Source organism: Thermobia domestica, chromosome 1 (assembly GCF_964235325.1).
Source record: "Thermobia domestica chromosome 1, izTheDome1.hap1.1, whole genome shotgun sequence".
In the NCBI taxonomy this organism is placed as follows: domain Eukaryota; kingdom Metazoa; phylum Arthropoda; class Insecta; order Zygentoma; family Lepismatidae; genus Thermobia; species Thermobia domestica.
The window spans coordinates 359,601,478-359,626,144 of record NC_137454.1 but is presented as its reverse complement, the minus strand read 5'-3'; the positions used below and the strand labels follow the sequence as shown (position 1 = coordinate 359,626,144).

General features: G+C 36.5%; 1 protein-coding gene and 1 pseudogene across 1 annotated transcript; both read right to left on the bottom strand.

Moving 5' to 3' along the window:
• Nucleotides 1-20,647: 20,647 nt before the first annotated feature.
• On the bottom strand, nucleotides 20,648-21,388 carry LOC145682083 (macro domain-containing protein CT2219 pseudogene; annotated as a pseudogene).
• Nucleotides 21,389-21,448: 60 nt separating this feature from the next.
• LOC145682080 (uncharacterized) lies at nucleotides 21,449-21,979 on the bottom strand. The gene has a single exon (XM_081753677.1). The coding sequence runs from the start codon at nucleotides 21,977-21,979 to the stop codon at nucleotides 21,449-21,451; it is 531 nt and encodes a 176-aa protein (XP_081609803.1).
• Nucleotides 21,980-24,667: the final 2,688 nt, after the last annotated feature.

The following is a 24,667-nucleotide window of genomic DNA, read 5'->3' as shown; positions in this document are numbered from 1 at the left end:
AAACAATTAAGTGTGTTTCCGATTATAGAGGTATATAATTCAACAGACGCGGGCCCGCTACGTACCAGTACTATGTGAGCAGTAAGTAGGAACTCCAAAATCTAAGGAATTGAGTAGTGTAGGGGAACGACGTGAGACTACTGTGCAATAGGCCTGGGTTCGATTCCCAGCAAGTTTTTCTCTCACTTTTTCTTTCTTTGAAAGTTTATTTTTATAGCATAGGTGATTGAAAATAAGCTTGACTTTATTATATACGGCAATTCATTCCAACCGGACCCGCAACTAAAACTATTAAATCGAAAGGGCACTTTTCCACGTATCTTATATATTAAAATTATGTACGCTGCCGACGAGACAATTTTCAAAATGTGCCCATTTTTGTGTGTGTATGAGCGTGTGTGCGCAGTAGCGTACGCAGGAATTTATTTCGGGAGGGGCCAAACACAATATCAGTGTATTTTATATTGAAATTCCTAAACTTGTCCCAAAAATTAGGCTAAATTTACTCAAAAGTTGGAATTTCGGGGGTGGTCCGGACCCCCAGGACCCACCCCCTGCGTACGTCCCTGTGTGTGTGTGTATTTCCTTAAAATTAATATTTTATACTTTCCATTTGTGGTATTCACTTCAAATTTGGTATACGCATGTATCTTAACTAGGAACATAAAAGGGGGAGAGATATTTTGCAATCGTTTCCAGTTTGAAGCAGACACTGTTGTTGCGAGACAAAATGTATTGTTGTCTTGTATGGACACTATATCGTGAAAATGATGCCCAATGTTTCTTTCAGACTCTTTTTGGGGGACACTGCCTTCTCGAAGCGCCCCTGGCAAGATCAAAATAATACGTTTATAATACAATAACAAATAGAAAGTTATCAGCAGTGCCCCCGAGGTAATACTCCCCTCCCCCGAACATTGCTTCCGATAGAGACACTGGGGATCTCCATTTCCAAAGCTACATATGTTTGATTTTAAATACTTCAGTATCGTCTCGAAACTTTAAACGAACATACTGCTAGTTTCGAGACCATCTCAACAGTTAGCGTATAAATATATCCTTTCCGTCTATGTCTGTATTAACGAAAATATTTTGTTCACGCAATGCCAACAGAAACTATTTGGTAAAATGAAGCAACGTGATAAGAAAAAAAACGCAAGATAAAACAAGGTCTGCGGGGATTCGAACCCAGATCTGCTACTCAGAAAGGAGACACTTTACCGCGGAGCTAACTTACTACGTTGAAATCTGTTTGTTCTATTCTCCTGAATATATCACATAAGAGTCCAAATGAAGGCAATTCAAAAATATGGCAATTTTGAATTCAAGATGGCGACTTCTCCAATGATTTGTTTCTTCACTTAAACTGAACTACGTCCTTAATAACATAGCGAAACCTGGCTTACCTACCAAGAGCACAACTTACAATTTTCATGGTTACAAATTTTTGAGCGGCCATTTTGAATCGAAGATGACGACTTTTCCAACATGTCGGATTTTTCCCCACACATGCGTTGTACTCTACACACTTGAACGCAATTTCGTGATTCCACCCTATCTACAAGTTGTGTAGAATTAGACGCCCCCTTATGACATTCCTAGCACTTTCTTACATCGAACATGACTATTTTTTTTCAAGTTTAAGGGCGGATTCGCAAACTACGCATCAGAATAAACATCACCTCGAAATTTCAACATCCTAGATACAGCCATTACAAATTTCACATTTTTTCGATTTGCGCCGCGAAATGAAAACGAATTTTAAAGCTCTTTTTTCTATCATAAACTATGTGCCTAGCTTCACTGCCTGACAAAATATGACGTTTCTATGGTGTGCGGAACTACTCTAAAAACCAGCATTTCAAAACGACAAAAAATTTCGACACTTCATTTACATGGAAAATGTCGCCTTTTTCGTGATATCGGAATTTTCCCATTACTCACATCCCATGACGAACAAGTATGCAAAATTTGGTGTTTGTATGTTTTGTGGAAGTATGCAAACAATTAAGTGTGTTTCCGACTTTAGAGGTATATAATTCAACAGACGCGGGCCCGCTACGTACCAGTACTATGTGAGCAGTAAGTAGGAACTCCAAAATCTAATGAATTGAGTAGTGTAGGGGAACGACGTGAGACTACTGTGCAATAGGCCTGGGTTCGATTCCCAGCAAGTTTTTCTCTCACTTTTTCTTTCTTTGAAAGTTTATTTTTATAGCATAGGTGATTGAAAATAAGCTTGACTTTATTATATACGGCAATTCATTCCAACCGGACCCGCAACTAAAACTATTAAATCGAAAGGGCACTTTTCCACGTATCTTATATATTAAAATTATGTACGCTGCCGACGAGACAATTTTCAAAATGTGCCCATTTTTGTGTGTGTATGAGCGTGTGTGCGCAGTAGCGTACGCAGGAATTTATTTCGGGAGGGGCCAAACACAATATGAGTGTATTTTATATTGAAATTCCTAAACTTGTCCCAAAAATTAGGCTAAATTTACTCAAAAGTTGGAATTTCGGGGGTGGTCCGGACCCCCAGGACCCACCCCCTGCGTACGTCCCTGTGTGTGTGTGTATTTCCTTAAAATTAATATTTTATACTTTCCATTTGTGGTATTCACTTCAAATTTGGTATACGCATGTATCTTAACTAGGAACATAAAAGGGGGAGAGATATTTTGCAATCGTTTCCAGTTTGAAGCAGACACTGTTGTTGCGAGACAAAATGTATTGTTGTCTTGTATGGACACTATATCGTGAAAATGATGCCCAATGTTTCTTTCAGACTCTTTTTGGGGGACACTGCCTTCTCGAAGCGCCCCTGGCAAGATCAAAATAATACGTTTATAATACAATAACAAATAGAAAGTTATCAGCAGTGCCCCCGGGGTAATACTCCCCTCCCCCGAACATTGCTTCCGATAGAGACACTGGGGATCTCCATTTCCAAAGCTACATATGTTTGATTTTAAATACTTCAGTATCGTCTCGAAACTTTAAACGAACATACTGCTAGTTTCGAGACCATCTCAACAGTTAGCGTATAAATATATCCTTTCCGTCCATGTCTGTAATAACGAAAATCTTTTGTTCACGCAATGCCAACAGAAACTATTTGGTAAAATGAAGCAACGTGATAAGAAAAAAAACGCAAGATAAAACAAGGTCTGCGGGGATTCGAACCCAGATCTGCTACTCAGAAAGCAGACACTTTACCGCGGAGCTAATTTACTACGTTGAAATCTGTTTGCTCTATTCTCCTGAATATATCACATAAGAGTCCAAATGAAGGCAATTCAAAAATATGGCAATTTTGAATTCAAATGGCGACTTCTCCAATGATTTGTTTCTTCACTTAAACTGAACTACGTCCTTAATAACATAGCGAAACCTGGCTTACCTACCAAGAGCACAACTTACAATTTTCATGGTTACAAATTTTTGAGCGGCCATTTTGAATCGAAGATGACGACTTTTCCAACATGTCGGATTTTTCCCCACACATGCGTTGTACTCTACACACTTGAACGCAATTTCGTGATTCCACCCTATCTACAAGTTGTGTAGAATTAGACGCCCCCTTATGACATTCCTAGCACTTTCTTACATCGAACATGACTATTTTTTTTCAAGTTTAAGGGCGGATTCGCAAACTACGCATCAGAATAAACATCACCTCGAAATTTCAACATCCTAGATACAGCCATTACAAATTTCACATTTTTTCGATTTGCGCCGCGAAATGAAAACGAATTTTAAAGCTCTTTTTTCTATCATAAACTATGTGCCTAGTTTCACTGCCTGACGAAATATGACGTTTCTATGGTGTGCGGAACTACTCTAAAAACCAGCATTTCGAAACGACAAAAAATTTCGACACTTCATTTACATGGAAAATGTCGCCTTTTTCGTGATATCGGAATTTTCCCATTACTCACATCCCATGACGAACAAGTATGCAAAATTTGGTGTTTGTATGTTTTGTGGAAGTATGCAAACAATTAAGTGTGTTTCCGACTTTAGAGGTATATAATTCAACAGACGCGGGCCCGCTACGTACCAGTACTATGTGAGCAGTAAGTAGGAACTCCAAAATCTAAGGAATTGAGTAGTGTAGGGGAACGACGTGAGACTACTTTGCAATAGGCCTGGGTTCGATTCCCAGCAAGTTTTTCTCTCACTTTTTCTTTCTTTGAAAGTTTATTTTTATAGCATAGGTGATTGAAAATAAGCTTGACTTTATTATATACGGCAATTCATTCCAACCGGACCCGCAACTAAAACTATTAAATCGAAAGGGCACTTTTCCACGTATCTTATATATTAAAATTATGTACGCTGCCGACGAGACAATTTTCAAAATGTGCCCATTTTTGTGTGTGTATGAGCGTGTGTGCGCAGTAGCGTACGCAGGAATTTATTTCGGGAGGGGCCAAACACAATATCAGTGTATTTTATATTGAAATTCCTAAACTTGTCCCAAAAATTAGGCTAAATTTACTCAAAAGTTGGAATTTCGGGGGTGGTCCGGACCCCCAGGACCCACCCCCTGCGTACGTCCCTGTGTGTGTGTGTATTTCCTTAAAATTAACATTTTATACTTTCCATTTGTGGTATTCACTTCAAATTTGGTATACGCATGTATCTTAACTAGGAACATAAAAGGGGGAGAGATATTTTGCAATCGTTTCCAGTTTGAAGCAGACACTGTTGTTGCGAGACAAAATGTATTGTTGTCTTGTATGGACACTATATCGTGAAAATGATGCCCAATGTTTCTTTCAGACTCTTTTTGGGGGACACTGCCTTCTCGAAGCGCCCCTGGCAAGATCAAAATAATACGTTTATAATACAATAACAAATAGAAAGTTATCAGCAGTGCCCCCGAGGTAATACTCCCCTCCCCCGAACATTGCTTCCGATAGAGACACTGGGGATCTCCATTTCCAAAGCTACATATGTTTGATTTTAAATACTTCAGTATCGTCTCGAAACTTTAAACGAACATACTGCTAGTTTCGAGACCATCTCAACAGTTAGCGTATAAATATATCCTTTCCGTCTATGTCTGTAATAACGAAAATATTTTGTTCACGCAATGCCAACAGAAACTATTTGGTAAAATGAAGCAACGTGATAAGAAAAAAAAACGCAAGATAAAACAAGGTCTGCGGGGATTCGAACCCAGATCTGCTACTCAGAAAGCAGACACTTTACCGCGGAGCTAACTTACTACGTTGAAATCTGTTTGTTCTATTCTCCTGAATATATCACATAAGAGTCCAAATGAAGGCAATTCAAAAATATGGCAATTTTGAATTCAAGATGGCGACTTCTCCAATGATTTGTTTCTTCACTTAAACTGAACTACGTCCTTAATAACATAGCGAAACCTGGCTTACCTACCAAGAGCACAACTTACAATTTTCATGGTTACAAATTTTTGAGCGGCCATTTTGAATCGAAGATGACGACTTTTCCAACATGTCGGATTTTTCCCCACACATGCGTTGTACTCTACACACTTGAACGCAATTTCGTGATTCCACCCTATCTACAAGTTGTGTAGAATTAGACGCCCCCTTATGACATTCCTAGCACTTTCTTACATCGAACATGACTATTTTTTTCAAGTTTAAGGGCGGATTCGCAAACTACGCATCAGAATAAACATCACCTCGAAATTTCAACATCCTAGATACAGCCATTACAAATTTCACATTTTTTCGATTTGCGCCGCGAAATGAAAACGAATTTTAAAGCTCTTTTTTCTATCATAAACTATGTGCCTAGCTTCACTGCCTGACAAAATATGATGTTTCTATGGTGTGCGGAACTACTCTAAAAACCAGCATTTCGAAACGACAAAAAATTTCGACACTTCATTTACATGGAAAATGTCGCCTTTTTCGTGATATCGGAATTTTCCCATTACTCACATCCCATGACGAACAAGTATGCAAAATTTGGTGTTTGTATGTTTTGTGGAAGTATGCAAACAATTAAGTGTGTTTCCGACTTTAGAGGTATATAATTCAACAGACGCGGGCCCGCTACGTACCAGTACTATGTGAGCAGTAAGTAGGAACTCCAAAATCTAAGGAATTGAGTAGTGTAGGGGAACGACGTGAGACTACTTTGCAATAGGCCTGGGTTCGATTCCCAGCAAGTTTTTCTCTCACTTTTTCTTTCTTTGAAAGTTTATTTTTATAGCATAGGTGATTGAAAATAAGCTTGACTTTATTATATACGGCAATTCATTCCAACCGGACCCGCAACTAAAACTATTAAATCGAAAGGGCACTTTTCCACGTATCTTATATATTAAAATTATGTACGCTGCCGACGAGACAATTTTCAAAATGTGCCCATTTTTGTGTGTGTATGAGCGTGTGTGCGCAGTAGCGTACGCAGGAATTTATTTCGGGAGGGGCCAAACACAATATCAGTGTATTTTATATTGAAATTCCTAAACTTGTCCCAAAAATTAGGCTAAATTTACTCAAAAGTTGGAATTTCGGGGGTGGTCCGGACCCCCAGGACCCACTCCCTGCGTACGTCCCTGTGTGTGTGTGTATTTCCTTAAAATTAACATTTTATACTTTCCATTTGTGGTATTCACTTCAAATTTGGTATACGCATGTATCTTAACTAGGAACATAAAAGGGGGAGAGATATTTTGCAATCGTTTCCAGTTTGAAGCAGACACTGTTGTTGCGAGACAAAATGTATTGTTGTCTTGTATGGACACTATATCGTGAAAATGATGCCCAATGTTTCTTTCAGACTCTTTTTGGGGGACACTGCCTTCTCGAAGCGCCCCTGGCAAGATCAAAATAATACGTTTATAATACAATAACAAATAGAAAGTTATCAGCAGTGCCCCCGGGGTAATACTCCCCTCCCCCGAACATTGCTTCCGATAGAGACACTGGGGATCTCCATTTCCAAAGCTACATATGTTTGATTTTAAATACTTCAGTATCGTCTCGAAACTTTAAACGAACATACTGCTAGTTTCGAGACCATCTCAACAGTTAGCGTATAAATATATCCTTTCCGTCTATGTCTGTAATAACGAAAATCTTTTGTTCACGCAATGCCAACAGAAACTATTTGGTAAAATGAAGCAACGTGATAAGAAAAAAACGCAAGATAAAACAAGGTCTGCGGGGATTCGAACCCAGATCTGCTACTCAGAAAGCAGACACTTTACCGCGGAGCTAACTTACTACGTTGAAATCTGTTTGTTCTATTCTCCTGAATATATTACATAAGAGTCCAAATGAAGGCAATTCAAAAATATGGCAATTTTGAATTCAAGATGGCGACTTCTCCAATGATTTGTTTCTTCACTTAAACTGAACTACGTCCTTAATAACATAGCGAAACCTGGCTTACCTACCAAGAGCACAACTTACAATTTTCATGGTTACAAATTTTTGAGCGGCCATTTTGAATCGAAGATGACGACTTTTCCAACATGTCGGATTTTTCCCCACACATGCGTTGTACTCTACACACTTGAACGCAATTTCGTGATTCCACCCTATCTACAAGTTGTGTAGAATTAGACGCTCCCTTATGACATTCCTAGCACTTTCTTACATCGAACATGACTATTTTTTTCAAGTTTAAGGGCGGATTCGCAAACTACGCATCAGAATAAACATCACCTCGAAATTTCAACATCCTAGATACAGCCATTACAAATTTCACATTTTTGCGATTTGCGCCGCGAAATGAAAACGAATTTTAAAGCTCTTTTTTCTATCATAAACTATGTGCCTAGCTTCACTGCCTGACAAAATATGATGTTTCTATGGTGTGCGGAACTACTCTAAAAACCAGCATTTCGAAACGACAAAAAATTTCGACACTTCATTTACATGGAAAATGTCGCCTTTTTCGTGATATCGGAATTTTCCCATTACTCACATCCCATGACGAACAAGTATGCAAAATTTGGTGTTTGTATGTTTTGTGGAAGTATGCAAACAATTAAGTGTGTTTCCGACTTTAGAGGTATATAATTCAACAGACGCGGGCCCGCTACGTACCAGTACTATGTGAGCAGTAAGTAGGAACTCCAAAATCTAAGGAATTGAGTAGTGTAGGGGAACGACGTGAGACTACTTTGCAATAGGCCTGGGTTCGATTCCCAGCAAGTTTTTCTCTCACTTTTTCTTTCTTTGAAAGTTTATTTTTATAGCATATGTGATTGAAAATAAGCTTGACTTTATTATATACGGCAATTCATTCCAACCGGACCCGCAACTAAAACTATTAAATCGAAAGGGCACTTTTCCACGTATCTTATATATTAAAATTATGTACGCTGCCGACGAGACAATTTTCAAAATGTGCCCATTTTTGTGTGTGTATGAGCGTGTGTGCGCAGTAGCGTACGCAGGAATTTATTTCGGGAGGGGCCAAACACAATATCAGTGTATTTTATATTGAAATTCCTAAACTTGTCCCAAAAATTAGGCTAAATTTACTCAAAAGTTGGAATTTCGGGGGTGGTCCGGACCCCCAGGACCCACCCCCTGCGTACGTCCCTGTGTGTGTGTGTATTTCCTTAAAATTAACATTTTATACTTTCCATTTGTGGTATTCACTTCAAATTTGGTATACGCATGTATCTTAACTAGGAACATAAAAGGGGGAGAGATATTTTGCAATCGTTTCCAGTTTGAAGCAGACACTGTTGTTGCGAGACAAAATGTATTGTTGTCTTGTATGGACACTATATCGTGAAAATGATGCCCAATGTTTCTTTCAGACTCTTTTTGGGGGACACTGCCTTCTCGAAGCGCCCCTGGCAAGATCAAAATAATACGTTTATAATACAATAACAAATAGAAAGTTATCAGCAGTGCCCCCGGGGTAATACTCCCCTCCCCCGAACATTGCTTCCGATAGAGACACTGGGGATCTCCATTTCCAAAGCTACATATGTTTGATTTTAAATACTTCAGTATCGTCTCGAAACTTTAAACGAACATACTGCTAGTTTCGAGACCATCTCAACAGTTAGCGTATAAATATATCCTTTCCGTCTATGTCTGTAATAACGAAAATATTTTGTTCACGCAATGCCAACAGAAACTATTTGGTAAAATGAAGCAACGTGATAAGAAACAAAACGCAAGATAAAACAAGGTCTGCGGGGATTCGAACCCAGATCTGCTACTCAGAAAGCAGACACTTTACCGCGGAGCTAACTTACTACGTTGAAATCTGTTTGTTCTATTCTCCTGAATATATCACATAAGAGTCCAAATGAAGGCAATTCAAAAATATGGCAATTTTGAATTCAAGATGGCGACTTCTCCAATGATTTGTTTCTTCACTTAAACTGAACTACGTCCTTAATAACATAGCGAAACCTGGCTTACCTACCAAGAGCACAACTTACAATTTTCATGGTTACAAATTTTTGAGCGGCCATTTTGAATCGAAGATGACGACTTTTCCAACATGTCGGATTTTTCCCCACACATGCGTTGTACTCTACACACTTGAACGCAATTTCGTGATTCCACCCTATCTACAAGTTGTGTAGAATTAGACGCTCCCTTATGACATTCCTAGCACTTTCTTACATCGAACATGACTATTTTTTTCAAGTTTAAGGGCGGATTCGCAAACTACGCATCAGAATAAACATCACCTCGAAATTTCAACATCCTAGATACAGCCATTACAAATTTCACATTTTTTCGATTTGCGCCGCGAAATGAAAACGAATTTAAAAGCTCTTTTTTCTATCATAAATTATGTGCCTAGCTTCACTGCCTGACAAAATATGACGTTTCTATGGTGTGCGGAACTACTCTAAAAACCAGCATTTCGAAACGACAAAAAATTTCGACACTTCATTTACATGGAAAATGTCGACTTTTTCGTGATATCGGAATTTTCCCATCACTCACATCCCATGACGAACAAGTATGCAAAATTTGGTGTTTGTATGTTTTGTGGAAGTATGCAAACAATTAAGTGTGTTTCCGACTTTAGAGGTATATAATTCAACAGACGCGGGCCCGCTACGTACCAGTACTATGTGAGCAGTAAGTAGGAACTCCAAAATCTAAGGAATTGAGTAGTGTAGGGGAACGACGTGAGACTACTTTGCAATAGGCCTGGGTTCGATTCCCAGCAAGTTTTTCTCTCACTTTTTCTTTCTTTGAAAGTTTATTTTTATAGCATATGTGATTGAAAATAAGCTTGACTTTATTATATACGGCAATTCATTCCAACCGGACCCGCAACTAAAACTATTAAATCGAAAGGGCACTTTTCCACGTATCTTATATATTAAAATTATGTACGCTGCCGACGAGACAATTTTCAAAATGTGCCCATTTTTGTGTGTGTATGAGCGTGTGTGCGCAGTAGCGTACGCAGGAATTTATTTCGGGAGGGGCCAAACACAATATCAGTGTATTTTATATTGAAATTCCTAAACTTGTCCCAAAAATTAGGCTAAATTTACTCAAAAGTTGGAATTTCGGGGGTGGTCCGGACCCCCAGGACCCACCCCCTGCGTACGTCCCTGTGTGTGTGTGTATTTCCTTAAAATTAATATTTTATACTTTCCATTTGTGGTATTCACTTCAAATTTGGTATACGCATGTATCTTAACTAGGAACATAAAAGGGGGAGAGATATTTTGCAATCGTTTCCAGTTTGAAGCAGACACTGTTGTTGCGAGACAAAATGTATTGTTGTCTTGTATGGACACTATATCGTGAAAATGATGCCCAATGTTTCTTTCAGACTCTTTTTGGGGGACACTGCCTTCTCGAAGCGCCCCTGGCAAGATCAAAATAATACGTTTATAATACAATAACAAATAGAAAGTTATCAGCATTGCCCCCGAGGTAATACTCCCCTCCCCCGAACATTGCTTCCGATAGAGACACTGGGGATCTCCATTTCCAAAGCTACATATGTTTGATTTTAAATACTTCAGTATCGTCTCGAAACTTTAAACGAACATACTGCTAGTTTCGAGACCATCTCAACAGTTAGCGTATAAATATATCCTTTCCGTCTATGTCTGTAATAACGAAAATATTTTGTTCACGCAATGCCAACAGAAACTATTTGGTAAAATGAAGCAACGTGATAAGAAAAAAAACGCAAGATAAAACAAGGTCTGCGGGGATTCGAACCCAGATCTGCTACTCAGAAAGGAGACACTTTACCGCGGAGCTAACTTACTACGTTGAAATCTGTTTGTTCTATTCCCCTGAATATATCACATAAGAGTCCAAATGAAGGCAATTCAAAAATATGGCAATTTTGAATTCAAGATGGCGACTTCTCCAATGATTTGTTTCTTCACTTAAACTGAACTACGTCCTTAATAACATAGCGAAACCTGGCTTACCTACCAAGAGCACAACTTACAATTTTCATGGTTACAAATTTTTGAGCGGCCATTTTGAATCGAAGATGACGACTTTTCCAACATGTCGGATTTTTCCCCACACATGCGTTGTACTCTACACACTTGAACGCAATTTCGTGATTCCACCCTATCTACAAGTTGTGTAGAATTAGACGCCCCCTTATGACATTCCTAGCACTTTCTTACATCGAACATGACTATTTTTTTCAAGTTTAAGGGCGGATTCGCAAACTACGCATCAGAATAAACATCACCTCGAAATTTCAACATCCTAGATACAGCCATTACAAATTTCACATTTTTCCGATTTGCGCCGCGAAATGAAAACGAATTTTCAAGCTCTTTTTTCTATCATAAACTATGTGCCTAGCTTCACTGCCTGACAAAATATGACGTTTCTATGGTGTGCGGAACTACTCTAAAAACCAGCATTTCGAAACGACAAAAAATTTCGACACTTCATTTACATGGAAAATGTCGCCTTTTTCGTGATATCGGAATTTTCCCATTACTCACATCCCATGACGAACAAGTATGCAAAATTTGGTGTTTGTATGTTTTGTGGAAGTATGCAAACAATTAAGTGTGTTTCCGACTTTAGAGGTATATAATTAGGTTGCCAACATTAAATTCAGACAACATTGCAGATCGATCGTTAGCGAATGAAGGCGGATTAGAGCCCCTCATGGCACGTTGTTTTCTATATTCATTACCAAGTATTCACTTTCTATTCTCACATGGATCACTTCCACTTACCTTTCCGTTTTCCATAAATCCCCTACTGCCCTGAACAAAATATGTTCGATACTTTCTCGACTACTTGATCATCACTATCAACTCATTTCTTGCATAAATCATCCTACATTTTGCTAGTTTTGGCCGCCCAATACTAAACAATTACCTTACTTTTTAGTGCAAATGGAAATGGAACTTAAAAAATCATATTATAAGTTATATAAAGTACCGTCAAGTAATTTTAATTTTTTTAAATCCAAACTCTTTAAAGCCTGGAAGTAAATCATAACATATTAAAATAAATTAATTAATCATATGGTTCTTATAATTTGGAAGATAAAGTAAAGAAATGGAAATAAATTATTTCCCGGGAATTTATAGGTCAGGGAAAACCCGGGAATATTCGAATTTTTAAATTCCTTCTCACCGGCAATATTCCCACTGCCCTTCACTACACAATTCTCCACTACACTATCTGAGATTTCGGAGGATGAAGATAACTCATTTTCATTGCTATCGCTGACAGTTGGGTCATCCAGTAGACGCTATATTTCTTCGTCTGTCACAGGCTTCCCCTAGCCATGACACCTTAACTTCTACAAATTTACAAAAGTTTAGTGCGCAAATTGGAAGAACGTTTCCTAGAAAATGTTCACCTAAAGAATGAATTCAGAGTATTGGCGTGCAGAGTCATCTACAGAACATTAGAGAATACCAAATTCTCCAGCGCCATATTCTGCCTATATGTAGAGGTAAGTGTAGAAAAAGTGGCCTGTGGTCTGTCAAACATCAATAGACCAGTTAAGGGTTAATGTTCATTTAAAATGAACTGTATCCTATTGATTTATTATAACATTTCATTTGACTCTAAAGTTGAGGAGAATAAACAGCCTTAGTTTGGAAAGCTGAATTGTTTCACAAAAAAAATTTACTCTTTATTGATTTTCTTGTAATATCACTTGACGTAATATAGTTGTCTATAAGGTTTCATTCAGTTTTACCATACCTTCTCAAATGTGGTCAATATGAAAGCCGGAAAATGAATATTACTGCTAGACTATGTTGCAAGACAAAGATTTAGAGAAGAACAGGCGTTATTTCTAGAATGTTAAATTAATAATCAATAATCATTAAATGGTTTTGCTATATGTTGATTTATTTTAAAACAGAAATTAAAAATCAAACTTTCTTGATTGGTATAGAGGCGTTATGAAGAAAATGGTTCGTATTGTTTAGAAAATAAATTTATGTTAAATAATTGTCTCTTGCTCTATATAATATCCTTGAGGTCTTATTTGCTGAATGTGAATAATGATAGGGGATTTCCATTTAACTTCAACCATTTACAATTTCAGTACTGACTATACAATGAAACATATGAAAAAAGGGTGGCCAAAAGTCTTCCTGAAGACAACTAAGATACTGATTCTAAGAAATCAAACCCAAAGATACGTGAGAATTGTAGAACTATTATTATTATACCTCTTGCAGAAAAAAATATTTTGAATTTTGAAAAGGTTACACGAATTTGAAGAAGGATATATGAAAAAAAATTGAGAAAGTTGAGGAGGAATTGTTTGGGTTTAGGAGAGGTAAGGGCACGAAAGATACAATTAGATTATTAAAAAATTTTGGAGAAAGGTTTATAGAAAAAGAAAAGAAGTGTATGTGGTATTTATTGATCTAGAAAATGTATATGACCGGGTGATTTAGGGATTGTTGTTTGAAAACCTAAGATAATGTTTTGGAATGAAAAGATCGAAAAGTCATAAGAAACGTCAATATGAAACAATAAGTAAGCGTTAGGATAGGGGAGGAAACGACACAGGAGAGTACAATTGGAAGGATAATTTGACAATGATGCTCTGTCTCGCCTACATTGAATATCTATCCAGACGAGAGGGTAAAAAAATAGTACAAAATGAAGATGGCATTTCAGTAGGAGGCAGAATGATTAGGGGTATACGGTTTGCAAATGATTCGTGCTGTGTGCAGAATGTGAAGAGAAAGTTAGTAAGATGATAGAAAACTTAACACTAAAAGCACGGACATTTTGAACCCCTAGAAACACGAAGCAGTAAAATTGACTGCTTTCTATTTTTGACTAAAATAGAAAAGAATGGTGACCGGGATGACTATTTTATTAACATTCTCAATGAGACACATCTAAAAGTAAGCCTAGAAAGAATATTATTTATTTCATTGTTTTTATTTCTAAACACTAAGCGCATTAATATGTAATATTAAAAATATTTATTAATATAATAAATTTAATATCAGTATTTCTAAAATAATGAAAGAATCAAAAGATTACTGTCACTCTTAGGTTTTAAATTTGATTGTAAAATAATATTGGCTATGATATCTTTCAAAAATATCTTCTTTGAAGAAGACCATCACAAAGTCACCCACACTTGGAGCAGATAATTCGCTTTCGGATCTCTGCAGTACACACTTACCACAAACATACTTTTGACATTTGTACCATATGTCATCTGTTTTCTTTTCTTTTTTACACAATGGTTCTTGAAATTTATGTCCTACTGATTTTCTTTCTAGTAGCTTCTCTGTACATCTTCCAGCATTCATACGCACAACTCACTTTGTGTTTCTTCACCATTTGATCCACGATGTCTACACTAAACTTCATCTGATTGTAATACATTATAGTTTCGTTTCTGTTTTCTTGTGAAACATGACTAAATAGTAGTTATGTTTAGCTTGATTTCATCTATCCCTTTGGTCATTATGAGACCGATAGATGACTAGATTTTGGGGTATCTTCTCCACCACCAGCAACTAGCGCTGGAAAATAAAAATAAATCTCATCTGAAGATAATTCTACAACTAAAGCATGTGGGAAATGTAACTCATGGTATTTAGAAATCATAACTCATACTCAAATTAGCTTTTAAAAGTGCAGCAAATAAGGAAAGGAAAATTAAGTATAAGTGTAAATAGTCTGGCGTAGTCACTTATTGTTTCGACGAAATAAACTGTACCTTTTTCAAAGATAGTAACTCCATTCTTCTTTCCCTCTCGTTGGCTCGTTGCTGTTCTTACAACTCCAAACGAAGTGTCCCGAGAAACACTCACCATCCAGTTTTGTTTCCCGGACTGAGGCCTCAAACCACACCTCCTGATTTCCTCAATACCAAATATGGTCACTCCATAACTCACCTCCTCCTGACACCGTGTTCGTGACGTCACATGAGTCAAAACGTTTGAGAGTCGAAGACCTCACACGCTGGGGACTTCACCTCCAATCCTGAATTGTATTTTCTGAGGAATTTCCAGAGCAAAGCTAAACCTCAGCGAAAAGTAGGAAATACAAAATACACACTTAATAATCGTTGACGTAGTTACCAGACAATGACTTTTAGTTGAGGCAATACATTGAGTCAGCTAGAGAAGAGCTAACTGGGCGCTCGAAATATTTACAAATATGTTGAATGTGAGCAATGTCCTCAAACGCAGACTAGTGACACTGCCAAGAAATGGAAACGTAGCCAGACACAAGTAGAAAGTTGATAAGTTGCACAAAGGTAGGAAAACAAACAAGGGTAGTGACTTTATATGAGGTTAAAGGAATCTGCTATTGCACTTATCTTTTAATAAAACACAAAGGTATACAAATATGCTTCTAGGAAGCTTGAGACTACATAATTGAACTTTCCGAGGAAAGAAAAAAAAATAAAAATAATCCAGCGAAGTAGATGACGTATATCCAAAAGTCTGTCGTTGGAATCGAACCAAGGACCTCCGACGTATAGTATCGTAACATGCCCTCCCCGCAAACAAGATGATTGAGTCTAAGAGCTGAATACATGGAAGATCTAGAACAATCATCGGCATCTAAAAGAAACTTAAAAAACACATGTAAGTATACATTCAAATTTTTTCTCAATATTCAAAATTAACAACCAAAAAAAAACAACCTAAATCATACTTAGTTACGACCTCGAAGTTAAGAATAAAAAACACTAGATGGCATAGGCTGTATCGGACGACGAATCCAGGCAGACGACAAGTTCTCAAATAAGCGAAAGTGGCGACGCCATACATCTAGTACGAGAAACTAAAACAAAAGAAGATTTTTAAAAAGTGATGAGAAAAATCAAAATAAAGATATTTTAAAGGTAAGTCCTACAAATATACAACAACAACAACAAAAAAAAAGTTATAATATAAATATATGTATAGTCTTGAAGTAGGGGAAAAAACAGATATGGATAAACAAATAACTAAGCCAAAGTAAACGGAAACAAACCCGGTATAAAAATGTGTAAAGCACAAGCAAACTTAAAAGGAAAATAATGATAATATTTCTATTATGTTTGACTTTCCTTACTTAAACGAAAGTTAATAATAGTATACAGCAAACAAAGGGCAGTAATAATAATAAAAAAAAATAATTAATTGAAATCCAATCAGCCTTGCACTAAAGGTTTTTTTATAATATAGAATGAAATAAATAATCCACAATGTAAAGTCTCTTATGTAGATCTCACTCTAATGGAAGACAAAGCTTAATAATTTACGCATAACTAGGTAACTACCCATAGAATAGCACAGAATGTTGGCGGAACAAAACCGGGGGGCAAAGAGTGGTCCTATTAATCTCTAGAAAATTGAACCATGAAGGATTTAATCTTCACAGTGTCCGTAGAAATGGACTTATCGCGGTCCATATTCGCACTTGCCGACAAGAAAAATAGGACACGACAGACCACCACCAAACTACTCCTAACCTAACGCGGCCTATAAGTGAAGATGTCCAGGTGAAATATCCAAGGTGAAACCACTGCTCGGGACGACGTAACGACAACCAGTCGGCAGGATCGAAGATCACAATAAGTCAAATCCACTTGGCGAAAAACTTCCATGTCCAATAGCAAGGCTAAGGCGTAGATTTCTCAATTGTAATCCATATCAGAAAGGCAAAATAAGTCCAGACGAAGCATTGAAAGTGAAAAGTATGTTCGTAGTCAGAGGTAGAAGTTTAAACACTAATAAAATCACAGTCTATAATGTAAATAAAATACGATCTGTCGTAGCATACAAATTATGTAGTATTATTCTTAATAAATATCTTTGTTTCTTCTAATCACATTAAATTCAAAGTCTATACAAAATATGCATATACAATAAAGATGATACTACTCCACGTCTACATTTTTCTTCTCTTTCCAGATATACTACTTGAATCCAGCAATGGGACGTAGGCTTCAATGCATCCAAGGATTTCCACAAGGTAACTATAATCTAAATATCCTTCAAATAATATAATCAAAATACTGATGCATCATATGCCACTACGAATTCTTAAAATATATATGTCGCAATACAACTGTACAATGTTAATACAAAGTTATTATATCAACGCCTATAAATATCTCTCTAATAATAATAATACCTAATCCCAAGTTGCAGTAAGTTCCAATAAATATCAATAATATGTTATATAGTCATGTAAATAAGAAACTGAAGGCGAAGGATGAACATTAGTTCTATTTCTTTCACTAGTAGTTGGTGGAGGGGGTGGAGGCAGGCTAGCACTTCTAAAAACTTTAGGATTTCGACGTAACATGGGGCGTCGCTTATAAATTTTAAATAACAGAAAAACTGCTAACAACAGTAATAAAATTTCCACAATATGAACAATGATCCACAACACATCCTGATCCAAAGACATAGATTCTGCTCTAGCGCCTTTCATACAAAGAGTACACAAGAAAAAACCTTGTTTATATAATAAGTAACCTATGGCTAATGTCAAAATAATATTCCAAACCACGAGAAAAATAGGAATAAAATTGTCTCTATAATAAATTGGAGTATAGGGAACCACAGTAGCGACAGAATAGCTAGAAAGATTTAGATGAGGTACAGAATAGTGCCAATTGAGATTTAATAAATTTGAGGAATTGAAAACTTCATGAGTTTTAAATTTCTGATTAAGGTGAACAAAACTATTGGCAGACAAGAAAGCCGGAAATAAATGCACTACAGTAGGCGTAACTAATTCCGTTTGAAAACAAGGAAAGACGGCTTTCGCAAATAAATGGCTATTAACTCTTAATGTCGTACCACAAGGCAGTTTAATCATAATCGAACCATACTTAGCTTTATCTGTAATGTCTATGAGTTTAGTGTTAGTACCAGTCACTAATTGAACCGTAGCAGGCGGATGAGCCAACACATAAGTATGTGGTTGTAATTCCAGCAATTGGCTTTGAGAATTGTCATGACAAATATAAGAGCAAGATGAAATTATATCATGGACAGTTATACCAAAATATCCTTTATATAAACATTGCGCTAAATGAGAAGACACAGAAACATGTGATGGGATTTTACATAAGGGTGAAACTTGCAAATTACATGACAAAAGGTCTGATCCAGTAATTGGTAGGGCTAAAATATGACCCTGAAAGATAACATAACTGGGTGAAATACTAATTGAACATGTTTGGTTATGATAACCAAATGGAATGGCCTTAACTGAAAATAATTTAAATTGCACATCTTGTTCTCTAAGTGGCACTTTAAAATGCACAAAAATGTAATTATCAGTAATAGTGCACGAAAGTAATTTCAAAGTATAGTATATATCAATATCTTCAGCAGGAATAGCCAAAATCATACGTTGTTTAGTTATAGATTCCTGTAAAATGTGAAGCTGAGCTTGCAAAACTTCATAAGGCACCAATACGGGATCTAACTTCCCTGCTCGGCAGCTTTGAATGGACGTTTGATAACGCTGGAATTCTAATACTTTCAAAATGTGCATCGATAACTGATATAATTCACCCAAAATCGCAAAAACTTCCAATTGGTCCTTATTTGATGAATTTTCTAAGGTCCTGGCCAAAAATTTAGATTGATCCAACAAAGTCTTAGAAAAAAACTTCCATCTTTTGAAAATTCTTACCTAATTTCGCTTGGAAATTCGTTAATTCAACAGACGCATTCTGAATATACACAGAATTCCTCAATAACTGCTGTCTTAGTTCGAAAACTGTAGATTCTAATTTATCTTGTTTCTTCTGAAAAGACGATAACTGACCTTGGTAGCCACGTTACAGCAAAATGAAAAAAGGTTCCCTAAAATAGAAATACCTCTCTTAGAACGCGAATGTTCTCGGTATCTATAAGGTTCATTAATTTTCAAAAAATTACTCGCTATATGTGAATGTAATGCGTCAAGACTATGAGCTAAAGAGCATGTCTGAATAGAATACGAAGAATTATCGGCACAGTGTAATGATTTAAATAAAGAAGACGCAGGCAGGGATTGCGGAAAAGTGAAACTTACGTTAAACATGATGGGAATAGCATATTGGTATAATATGTGGCCATGTAACTCATTAAAAAAAAATCCACTTGAAATCGACACATCAAAATTGGCAGAAGTACCAAAGGCAATGGATAAAACCAGGATCATCTGTAAAAAATACAGACGAACACACATATAACACCCAAAATAAATAAATAAAATTAAACTCAGAACAAAACTCAAATAAAATCCAAGTGCGTTAACGTATAGAATGCATATATATATATATCTTAACTACCATAGTGTAACTTGATTCATAAAATAATAAAGCAAATAGATGCATTCAAACAAAATAACTCAGCTTAGTACCATTAAATTAAACTGCTATACTTCTCATAAAATGTTGAAATTACTTAAAAACCATAACGTAGCAGTCATAAAGGCATAATTGTAATAAAAATAACACTAAAATCGATAGTCAAACAGGTATATATTGTAATTAGTAACACAACTAACCAAAACTTATATCATAGAATGCGCATATAGACTAAATTAGGATTTAAAAAAAAAATACGTCATAATCAGGAAATTAGTATCAAAATAGAGAAAACTAATGTCAAAAAATAGGAAAACTGCAGTTTAAAGTCTTAATTCAGTGAAATTCAAACGTCACAGACCAGGGTAAAATACACAATTAGGTAAATATGTAATATATATATATATATATATATATATATATATATATATATATATATATATAGATCATGATCTACGCAATTATACTCGAGTAAAATAGTCATAATGAAAATTGCAAAATAAATAAATAAATAAATAAATAAAATAAATACTAGACCAGCTAGTATAAAAATGTCATAATTGGTAATTTTTTTTAAAGCTTATGATCTGAATAGAAAATAAACTAACGTCAAATCAAAGTATAATAAATATCCAAATTGAATTTCTTTTTTTTTCCTTTGCAGGTAAGTGAAAGGAAAACCCTTCGTCCAGGATCTATATAACCGAAGACTAGTGATCAGTGAGAGTGTGTGCCTGATACAGTGACGTGCGTGCATGATACACTAATATGTGAAACATTAGTGAATTTTTTTTTTTACTTTTAAGTCATTAGTAATACATGTAGGTAAGACTAGCTGTAAGAACTCTACTAACCTTCATATATGAGCTACTAACCACTGTCTTTTTTTTTAAATCCGCACTGGGAAATAAGCAAACATATTATTTTCATATAATTTCCGGTTCTCTTTATCAAAAATACATAGCACAATACGATCAAAGTCTTGCAAATTAGCTTCCAGAACATTTCGAATCGTGGATAAAGCAATCTTCATTGCCTGAAACTTACCAAAATTGAATTTCCCAGTTCCCAAATTAGGGAACGCTATCGTCCGACAATTATTCTCCAAAGCGCGTTGTAGACAATTCGTGTAACATTGTCGTAAAATTCTTTTATTATTATCTCTAGGCGCGCAAGTGAATAACACATATTCCGCTGGTAAATTAGAAGCCGAAGAGATCTTAGCTTCACCAGGTTTTAACGAACCTAGCTTTTTACAAACTTCAGCTAGTTCCTTCCCTGCCCCTCTGTGAATTGCTCCGTCGACTCCAGACAAGGGAGTAAGGGTCTCATTCGCTGCATTAACGACGATGTCACACTTCAGATCCGCAATATTACCATAATATACACTCACTTTCTTGTTAATGTCCTCATTATAACTATATAATGGCTTCTTGTATGCGAATTTCTGAGACGAATCCATTAAAGTTGGAAGCTCCAACACATCCACAACTCGCTGAATTTCCACGGGATCACTGAGTGCAGTGGTGAATGTTAGCTGGTTAAACTCTGCACTACGTTCAGAACAATCTTTGGCAACATTTATCACTTGCATGTCACGTATTTCTTCTTCTTCTTCCTCGCCTGTCATCGGTTCTGGGGTTACATCCGGGTAATACGGTTTAAGTCTAGTAATGGCAATCGACTCAATTTATTCTCTTCCCTTTGAAGTTTTGTACTTCACAAAATAAGCATTTTCATAATCTTTTCGTACAATAACAGCAGGTCCAAAAAATAATCCTGAAAATGCTTTGGCATTACCTCTCCGTCTTGAAGGATCAAAAATCCATACACGCTGTCCTTCCGTGAACTGTACGGATCTATGATGTTTATTGTAAGATCTCTCTGAAGTACGAAATCGATTAAAAAGTTTATCCTGAGCCTGTTCTCTAATGTCAACAAGAGTGGCTAGACGCTCTTGATTCACACTGTGTACACACGGTCCATTAATGATAGCCTGGTGTTCTAAATAAGGATCCACTCCGTGTAACAGTTTAAATGGGCTAAATGACGTGGAATGGTTCACAGTGATATTATGGGCAAAAGTGACGGCTGGCATGTGATCCACCCAACTACCATGATTGTTAGGATCCACTTTCCTTTTCAATAGTGCTTCAATATGGCGGACAGAAGTCTCAACAAATCCATTGGTCTGGTGAAAGTAAGGATTAACAAAGTTCATTCTAATATCTAAAATATTACATAGTTCTTGGTCATTATGAGACCGATAGATGACTAGATTTAGGGGTATCTTCTCCACCACCAGCAACTAGCGCTGGAAAATAAAAATAAATCTCATCTGAAAGATAATTCTACAACTAAAGCATGTGGGAAATGTAACTCATGGCATTTAGAAATCATAACTCATACTCAAATTAGCTTTTAAAAGTGCAGCAGATAAGGAAAGGAAAATTAAGTATAAGTGTAAATAGTCTGGCGTAGTCACTTATTGTTTCGACGAAATAAACTGTACCTTTTTCAAAGATAGTAACTCCATTCTTCTTTCCCTCTCGTTGGCTCGTTGCTGTTCTTACAACTCCAAACGAAGTGCCCCGAGAAACACTCACCATCCAGTTTTGTTTCCCGGACTGAGGCCTCAAACCACACCTCCTGATTTCCTCAATACCAAATATGGTCACTCCATAACTCACCTCCTCCTGACACCGTGTTCGTGACGTCACATGAGTCAAAACGTTTGAGAGTCGAAGACCTCACACGCTGGGGACTTCACCTCATATCCTGAATTGTATTTTCTGAGGAATTTCCAGAGCAAAGCTAAACCTCAGCGAAAAGTAGGAAATACAAAATACACACTTAATAATCGTTGACGTAGTTACCAGACAATGACTTTTAGTTGAGGCAATACATTGAGTCAGCTAGAGAAGAGCTAACTGGGCGCTCGAAATATTTACAAATATGTTGAATGTGAGCAATGTCCTCAAACGCAGAATAGTGACACTGCCAAGAAATGGAAACGTAGCCAGACACAAGTAGAAAGTTGATAAGTTGCACAAAGGTAGGAAAACAAACAAGGGTAGTGACTTTATATGAGGTTAAAGGAATCTGCTATTGCACTTATCTTTTAATAAAACACAAAGGTATACAAATATGCTTCTAGGAAGCTTGAGACTACATAATTGAACTTTCCGAGGAAAGAAAAAAAATAAAAATAATCCAGCGAAGTAGATGACGTATATCCAAAAGTCTGTCGTTGGAATCGAACCAGGGACCTCCGACGTATAGTATCGTAACACTTGTAATGTCCTGGATATTGACACTGACTCACGCATGGAACTCAACACATAGACACTTTTGTTGCTTTTACATTTGTAGACAGCTAATTCATTACCACTTTCATCGCGGTAAACATCACAGTGACACAGGTCTTTCAGCTAGTTTCCTTGTTGTGAAGAAGTTATTACATTTGTCACATTTATTCCTTTTCCAGTAAAAGGACTTATCCAACTGGACACTAGAATTTCACCTAACTGTGCCCCAGCATGACGTTACAAATAATTGCCCAGATTTGAAAAGCCAAGGAGGTTACAGTAATTGTACGTCAGTCTGTAACCAGATTTTGATGTCAAATTTATCGGACTTATTTGGCATATATTGCAGAAATTCAACTCTGACTTTCGTTGGATAAATTTGCTCGTCAAGTTCACGTTGTCATGTGGTTTGTAACATTTTATGACGTTCTCAATAAACTCATCCCACAGTTCCGACTCGAGTGTGAATTTGTTCCCTTGACGTGATGCAGATCTTGTGCCTTTTCATCAAGTATCAAGTACCGTTTTATTTCACAGAACCTATCCCTACTTATTATTTTAGTATAAATTGTGGCTCTGTTGATCTTTCCCATAAAACCCCACTGTGCAATGCCGGAACACCTCCATAAATAATAAGACCCAAATAAGACTGCAGTTTTGAAAGAGTTAAAAGTCCAAATTGCTGACTGTAGTTGCCTATATGCTTCAGAAATGGTGTACTTTAGGATATTCCTCATCATAAATTTATCAAATAGTAAACGAAAAGAACTACTACTTTTTTTCCTCAGACCCTTGCCACTTGGCAAAATTTGTTGGTCCTGGAACTTCGCGAACATTATTCTGCTTAGATGTAAGTCCAACGTCATCTTGTACCAAATACAATTCTTTTCTACAATGTTCCATCTGGAGCAGTAAAACTGTCACTACTACTGGTGTTGTTATCTCCATCGCTGTCTTCCTCTCCTTCATCACTTGAATATAAAATGTTCTCTTCAGGCTTAAAATCACTCCAGATTCCATACCATTCACTCGAATCCTCAGACTCATCTTCTAAGAGATTATGTAAAAAAACGAACTATTTCTTGAGTTCTCATCGTAAAATCTCAATGTACATGGTTCAGCTCAAACAACTCCAAGTGCACACTAACATGTAGATATGGGCCACACGTATCTGAAATAATTTGCTTTTCGACCATAAAACACTGAGAAATATCTCATGACACACACAAAAAATGAAGTTATAGTTTGAACTGTGTATAGAAATATACCTAATAAAACAAGTTTTCTTAATTTTTCTCTATCAAATTACAATAAATAAAGGTTTCAATTTTTCTTTTGTCTACAAATAAGAAATATTTAATACCGCCATATGTAAATTACAAACAGAAACACTAATTTCCTATACTCTTTCTAAGGCAGTCAAAATAACTGCTTCGTGCTTCTAGGTATAACTGACAATAGCGCCCCTGTAAAAAGAACCATGATCTTATTATTAATGCTATCAACAAGTGGGCACATTAATATGAAAAGTCAATGAATTTCAGGGCCTTAGTGAAAATATTACAGAAGTGGTGCGAAATTATATTTCTTCAAGCAGTCAA

Excerpts from the sequence above, each read along its gene's own strand:
- LOC145682080 (XM_081753677.1), bottom strand. The coding sequence starts at position 21,979 with ATGAACTTTGTTAATCCTTACTTTCACCAGACCAATGGATTTGTTGAG.